General features: G+C 46.1%; 1 protein-coding gene across 1 annotated transcript in view; it reads right to left on the reverse strand.

Annotated features, from left to right (window-relative positions):
* The window catches only part of Rab44 (RAB44, member RAS oncogene family), a 34,008-nt gene that overhangs the window by 21,281 nt on the left and 5,271 nt on the right, over positions 1-7,456 (reverse strand). The window contains exon 2 of the mRNA XM_008840071.3: positions 5,895-6,113. Within this exon, the coding sequence (XP_008838293.1) occupies positions 5,895-6,101 (207 nt within the window). The 5' untranslated portion in view covers positions 6,102-6,113. The remainder of the gene's footprint in view (positions 1-5,894; positions 6,114-7,456) is intronic.

Raw genomic sequence — 7,456 nt, forward strand, 5'->3', positions numbered from 1 at the left:
CAGAGGTCAGAAGAGGGCTTCAGATTCCCCTGGAACTGGAGTTAAGGACAGTTCATAGCCGCCATGTGGGTGCTGGGAATCGAACCTGGGTCTTCTGCTAGAGCAGTCAGTGCTCTTAACTGCTGAACCAGCTCTCCAGCCCCCTAAATTATTTTTTATGATTGATTATCAATATATATTTGATTTGTATACCTATTTTATATACCCAGCTCAGGTAAAATTTTCTCAGTGAAAAGGAGTCAAAGTAGAGAAAATGTAAAGAAACCTTGTTCTAGACTATAGGATGTAGGCGATTCATCACACAGAACTGACTGAAAAATCCAGATGAGAGAGTCACATGTTAACTTGCAGCCTCTGTCCAAGAGTGATATAAATAACTTCCGTCTGATGGGACAGATAACTCCAAAGATTTATAACCTGTTGGACTTTTACCAGCTTTAAAAAAAAAATCCAACTCAGCAATCTGATTCTAATGTCTCTGTTAAATTGCACAGCTTTTCAAAATGTTCTTTGGACCATTCATAGTGCTAATTAATGAGTTAACTTGAATCTCCAAGGGCCTCAGATATGGCTCAGTGATAGCATACTCACATCACATTAATAATAATAATAAAACTTTGACATGAGTTTCTTTTGTATTTGCCTATGGGTCACGATTTTACCTTTTAGAAAACTTTCTTTTAATTATCCTAAGAGCCGGCCCAGTACTGAGCACTCATCCACAAAGCCAAGTACTCAGTACAGCTCCAAGCAGGTTCTCCTCAGCAACTGTGGCTTCTGCTCTTAGCTCTCAGTGGGAATCCTAAAGGTAACAGAGTCTAGGGGTTTTGTGGTTATTGTCATTTTTGCTTTTTTTTTTTTTTTAAGACAGGATCTCTTGTGGCCCAAACTGACCTCAAATTCACTAAGTAGCCAAAGATGACCTTGAACTTCTGATCCTCCTGCTTCCATCCCCTCAAATGCTGGGATTACAGGCATGCACCACCAGCCCACCACTCCCTCTACCTTTACATGGGTTCTGGAGATCGAACTTAGGTCACCAGGCTCCTGTATCCACTGAGCCATCTCGCTGTCCTTTTAATCTTTAAACACACAAAAACTGAGGCACCTATTTATGAAAGAGCTAATTTCTGTCTTAATCATTACCTACTCCAATGTTTATAATGTCAAAATATTTTATTTTCTGGTCATTTTTATTAAGTAGGTGATCAACTACTAATAAGGTAACATACTTTTGTTTGGTTTTGAGGATTTTTTTTTTTTTTTGGATTTTTTGAGACAGGGTCTCACTCTGTAGTCCTGGTTGGTCTGGAACTCTCTATGTAGATCAGGCTGACCTCAGATTCACAGAGAACCATCTGCCTCTGCCTCTGGAGTTCTGGGATTAAAGGTGTGTGCCACCATGCCTGACATTTTTTGGTTTTTTGAAACAGGGTCTCCCTGTAGCCCCAGCTGGCCAGGGACTCAATATGTAGACCAGACTGGCCTCGATCTCACACCCTCTCTCTCATTTTTATTTTTGCTAGGCATGGTGACACATACCTATAATCCTAGCACTTGAGAGGCTAGGGCATGGGGGCTAACACCTTTGATCCCAGTACTTAGTAGGCAGGGGCAGGCAGATCTATGAGTTTGAAATCAAACTGGTCTACATAGCAAGTTCCAAGGGAAGTTGCTGGGACTAAAGGGAAGCCCTGTCTTAAACAGACAAAAAAAAAGTGGGGCCAGCGACATGGCTCAGCAGCTAACAGAGCTTGCCAACCTGAGTTCCAACCCAGAAACCTCAGGGGAAAGAAAATCAACTCCAACTCCTGAAAATTGTCTTCTGATCTCCACATGCTCACTGTGGCACTCAAATTCTCTCTCTCTCTCTCTCTCTCTCTCTCTCTCTCAGTAATAATGATAATGATGATGATAATAATAATAATAATAATAATAATGGGCTGGAGAGATGGCTCAGTGTTTAAGAGCACCAGTTGCTCTTACAGATTTGATTCCCAGCACCCACATGGCAGCTAACAACTGTCCTAAATCCAGTTCCAGGGAATCTGATGCCCTCTTCTGACTTCCGGGGGTACTGCACAACAGGGGTGCACCTACCTACATGCAGGAATACACTCATACACATAAAATTAAAAAAATATCTCAATAATAATAATAATAAATAATAATGATAAAAAGGTTGAGCTGGGGATGTTGTGCAGTTGGTATTTAGTTGACGTGTGTGAAGCCCTGAATTCAATCCCCAGCACCACAAAAACTGGATGGCAACACCTGACACCCCAGTACTCTGGGAGGGGGAGGCAAGAGGTTCAAAAAGTCAAGGCCAGCCTCAGCCACATAGTGAGTTCAAGGCCAGCCTGGACTACATGAGAATGAGTCTCAAAAAACTAAAATGAAAGAGTGGTAGTTCCACTTCATCTTGTCAGCTGCTATAAGAGATACCCACAGCATTTCCAACGGCTCACTAGACAGGCTCCCTGCCATGCCTAGAGGCCCTGCTGCGAGCTGCAGGCCCCAGCTTGTGTCTTCAACCATGAAAAGTAAGTCCAAGTCTAGAGAAAAAGGACTGTCCCAGGTTTTTCTTTACTGGAGTACAGGTTTCTAGACTGGCCTTGGGTGACCTTCACATTGGCCTAGAGGACTGAGTATTTGCCAAGATCTCTATTGCAGACAGATTCCCTAAGAGCCAGCCGGACAGAAGTGATCAAAGGCTGGTGAGATGACTCAGTGGGTAAAGGTGCTTGCCACCAACCCTGAAGACCTGAATTCAATTCCTGAGACCCACCTGGTGGAAGGAGAGAACTGGCTCACAGTGTCCTCTGACCTCCACAACTCTCTTGTACACATACACACACACACACACACACACACACACACACATACACACGGGGGGGGGGGCAGGAGAAATGATCACAAGGCTCTGATGGAATGTCTGCAGGGAAGGCAGCTGTGAGTGTATACTGGGGAGATAGTTGATACTGTATATATTTTTGTTTGGTTGGAATTTGTTGTTTGCTTGTTTGTTTTGAGATAAGGTCTCATTTAGCCTAGGCTGTCCTTGAATGCTCTTCTTGGCTAAGGCTGGCCTTAAACTCCTGATCCTCTCAAATGCTAGACTCACAGGTCTGTGTCACCACACCTATTTTTTGGTTTTGTTTTTATGTGTATGAGTATTTTGCCTGCATATATGTAAATGCACCCATATGTGCAATGCCTGCGGAAGCCAGAAGACAGTATCAGATTCCCTGGAACTAGAGTTATGGATGGTTGTTAGTTGCCATGTGGGTGTTGGGAACTGAACCTGGGTCCTCTGCAAGAGTAGCCAGTGCTCTTAACTGCTGTGCCATCTCTCTAACCCAAGTCTAGGATTTAAAAAAAAATATTGAGGCTTGAGAGATGGCTCAGCAATTAAATAAACTTGTTGTTCTTCCAGAGGACCCAAGTTCAATTCCCAGCAACCACTTTGGATGGCTCACTACTACCTGTAACTTCAGTTCCTGATACCTCTGGTCTCAGCAGGCAAGCGTGGTCACATGCACATACCCACACACAGATACACAAACACATAATTCAAAATAAAAAGTTTAACCTGATGTGGTGGCACATGCCTTTAATCCCAGCACTCAGAAGGCAGAGACAGGTAGATCTCTGTAAGAGCAAGGCCAGCCTGGTCCATGTAGTAGCTGAGGCTACAGGGAGACCTTGTCTCAAAAAAAATAAACAAATGAAACAAAATGTTTAAAAATCCTAGACTCAGCTGGGGAGCTGATGGAGTGAATCAAAGCTCTTGCTTTGGGTTGATTAGCAGTTACTTCCTTCTAATTGAAACATTCCCTCTGAAGGTGGGGAGCTCATAAGGTAAACAAACCCCAGTCTGGGAAAGTGGAAACTTGCAAGATTCTCTAGGGTCCCTCTCCAGTTTTACAGAAACAGTAAACAACTCCTTGCCTAACTCCCCCCACCCCGTACTCCTGTAACCCCAGTTAAAAACTCACTGGTTACTAAGCTGGACCTTGGTCTGTTATGAGTTCCCTTCCTGGGTTGAGAAGATGTGTTTGTTACATCTTCTCAGACAATCCTGCATGTAACACAGAGCAAGTCTGAAGACCTGAGTTTGATCTCCAGAAGCCATGTAAAAAAAAAAACTGGATGTTGCCAAGCAATGATGGTCCATGCCCTTAATCCCAGCACTTGGGAAGCAGAGGCAGGTGGATCTCTGTGAATTTGAGGCCAGTCTGGTTTACATAGCAAGTTCCAGGTCAGCCAGGCCTACATAATAAGATTATGTCTAAAAAAAAGGAGGTGCTGGACATGGTGGAGCACGCCATTAATCCCAGCACTTGGGAGGCAGAGGCAGGCGGATCTCTGTGAGTTCAAGTCCAGCCTGGTCTACATAGTGAGTTCCAGGACAGCTGGGGCTACAGGGAGACCCTGCCTCAAAAAAACCAAAAAAAAAAGGGGAGGGAAGAAAAAGCTGGATTTAGTGGCACGCATCTGTAATTCCAACATCCCTAGGGAGGACAGGACGTGGAGGCAGGAGAATTGACCAGAAGCTCACATACAGCACAGTAGCAGAAATAAGAGAGACCCTGCCTCAAAGCATGGTGGTAGGAGAGAACCAACTCCCAAAAGCTGTCCTCTAACCTCCATGTGAGTACCCACGCTTACAAAATAAGTAAATAAATATATATATATTTTTTTGGTCTTTTTGAGACAGGGTCTCCCTGTAGCCCCAGCTGGCCTGGAGCTCACTATGTAGACCAGGCTGGTCTCAAACTCACAAAGATCCCCCTGTCTCTGCCTCCCAAGTGCTGGGATTAAAGGCGTGCACCACCATGCCCAGCTGTCATTCTTGAAAAACAAAGGACAAAATGAATCCTGGAGCATTGCCCAGAAGAGGCTTCAGGCCCAGTGAGACATGAGCAACTCACACAAGAAAGAAAAAAAAAACAAAGAAAATGTGGCTAGCCTGGTCTGGACCATAGCCTAAGGCCTCTTATTGGACCCCACAACCCTGGCCACCCTTGAGTTTTATTCAAGTTTACAGCCATCAACCTAATTTGGTTCCAGAGTTTTGATTGCTCCCCAAGATGAAATTCCCCACTCAAAACACCTAAAATGAGTTACAGTGGTGCATACCTATAATCCCAGCACTTAGGCTGAGGCAGGAGAATTAAATGTTTGAGGCCAGCCTGAACAATATAGTGGGACCTTGTCTCCAGAGCCACTCACAGAGTCTGGTGTGGTGGTGCACACCTTTAATCCCAGCAGAGGAGGCAGAGGCAGGCAGATCTCTGTGAGGTCGAGGCCAGTCTAGTCTATATAGCAAATTCCAGGCCAGCGGGGTTACAGAAAGACCCTGCCTCAAAAAACAAAACAGCAAAACAAAACCCCACTCATTGGGTTGAAGAGCTGGCTTAGCTGTAAAGAGCACTTGCTTCTCTTCCAGAGGACCTGAATTCAAGTCCCAGCACCCACATCATTGGACAGATCACAACCACTTGTATCTACAGCTCCAGGGTATCCAATGCCCTCGTCTGGCCTCTGCAGGTACCCACACACGTGGCATATGCTCAAGCAGACACACACATATACATACCAGTTTTTAAAAATTACAAATAAAACAAAAACCAGTCACATAAGTACTATTTGTGTGTTACTTCTCTGGAATAACATCTTCTTTGTTAAAATGTCAATGTTTCCAGAATGGAATGATATATAAAATCTTACCATCATCTACATGTTTGTGTAAACAAATTCTTAGTATTTTCTGAGAGCAATTTTTGGATGTCAGAGGGGAAAGGACAGACCAGCCCCACCTTGGTAGAATAGGAAAACTCAAGAGACTGTAGAAAAGGGATTCAGGGGTGTGATGGGGACCTCAAGCTCACCACCAGGTCCTCTCGAGTGACAAAGCCCCTCTCCTTAGCACCACAGTTCTGGAAGAAGTCCTGAAGTTCTGCATCAGCCTGAGGGGACCAGGACTCGGGAACTGGGGCCGCTGAGGCATCCTGGCCATCGGCCGGCTCTCTTGTCTGTCTCCTGCGGCTGGAGGCCAGCTTCCGGCCTTTTCGGGATATTCCCTTTGCACTCTCCATGGTGCCCTGGACCTGGGGATAGAGAAATGGGAGGACAATGAGCCACTGAACACAGAGCACCCCATCCCAGCTCCCCATCCTGCCATGGCTGACAGAACCTAGCCCGCCTGTCACAGTCTTAGCACATCCACCTGCTCGGGCCTCTGCCCTGTGAAGGGTCCCCTCTGCCCAGGGCACCTTCTCACATTGTTCACCCCATCTCCTGTGGGTCTCTGTTTCACTCTCTCTTTTGAGACCCTGTCTCAAAAATCACTCCCTGAGGGGCTTGTAAGATGATGGCTCAGCAGTTAAAAGCACTGACTGCTCTTGCAGAGGACCTGGGCTCAGTTCCCAGCTCCCACACGGCGGCTAGCACCATTCGTAACTCCAGTTCCAGGGAATCCGACACCCTCTCTGACCTCTGTGAGCATTGCACGACACAGGTGCGCTTACATACATGCAGGCAATACACTCATACACATAAAATAAAGATAATAAAATATTTTTTAAAAAAAAACACTCATGCTGGGTGTGGTGGCGCACGCCTTTAATCCCAGCACTTGGGAGGCAGAGGCAGGCAGATCTCTGTGAGTTCAAGACCAGTGACACCCTCTCTGACCTCTGTGAGCATTGCACGACACAGGTGCACTTACATACATGCAGGCAATACACTCATACACATAAAATAAAGATAATAAAATATTTTTTAAAAAAAAACACTCATGCTGGGTGTGGTGGCGCACGCCTTTAATCCCAGCACTTGGGAGGCAGAGGCAGGCAGATCTCTGTGAGTTCAAGACCAGCCTGGTCTACATAGCAATTTCCAGGCCAGCTGGGGATGCAGGGAGACCTGTCTCAAAAAACAAAACAACCCATTCTCTGGGCCAAAGAGATGGCTCAGTTGCTGCTCTTTCAGAAGACATGAGTTCAATTCCCAGCATCCACATCATTGGACAGCTCTCAGCTATCAGTAACTCCAACTCCAGCTTCCACTAACTGCTCCATAAAGGAGTACCTGGATGGTGGGGTCCTGCCTTCTGACCTTGGGGGACACCTGGGGGCTTTGGGACCTTTCTGACTAGAGGCAGGAAGAGCTCCTGGGAATCTGCTGACCCTCCAGCTTAGATTCTCACCTCCTGCAATATTGTGACTGAATCTGGCCCCTGGGTGGGTGGGGCCACTCCTCTGTCAACCCCTCTCAGCCTCCTCCCTCTACCCTCTCCCATCTTCAATTGCTGACTAGAGGCAGGAAGAGCTCCTGGGAATCTGCTGACCCTCCAGCTTGGATTCTCACCTCCTGCAATATTGTGACTGAATCTGGCCCCCCTCTGTCAACCCCTCTCAGCCTCCTCCCTCTACCCTCTCCCATCTTCAAT

Source organism: Nannospalax galili, unplaced genomic scaffold, assembly GCF_000622305.1.
Source record: "Nannospalax galili isolate Female #2095 unplaced genomic scaffold, S.galili_v1.0 scaffold538, whole genome shotgun sequence".
Taxonomy (NCBI): Eukaryota; Metazoa; Chordata; class Mammalia; order Rodentia; family Spalacidae; genus Nannospalax; species Nannospalax galili.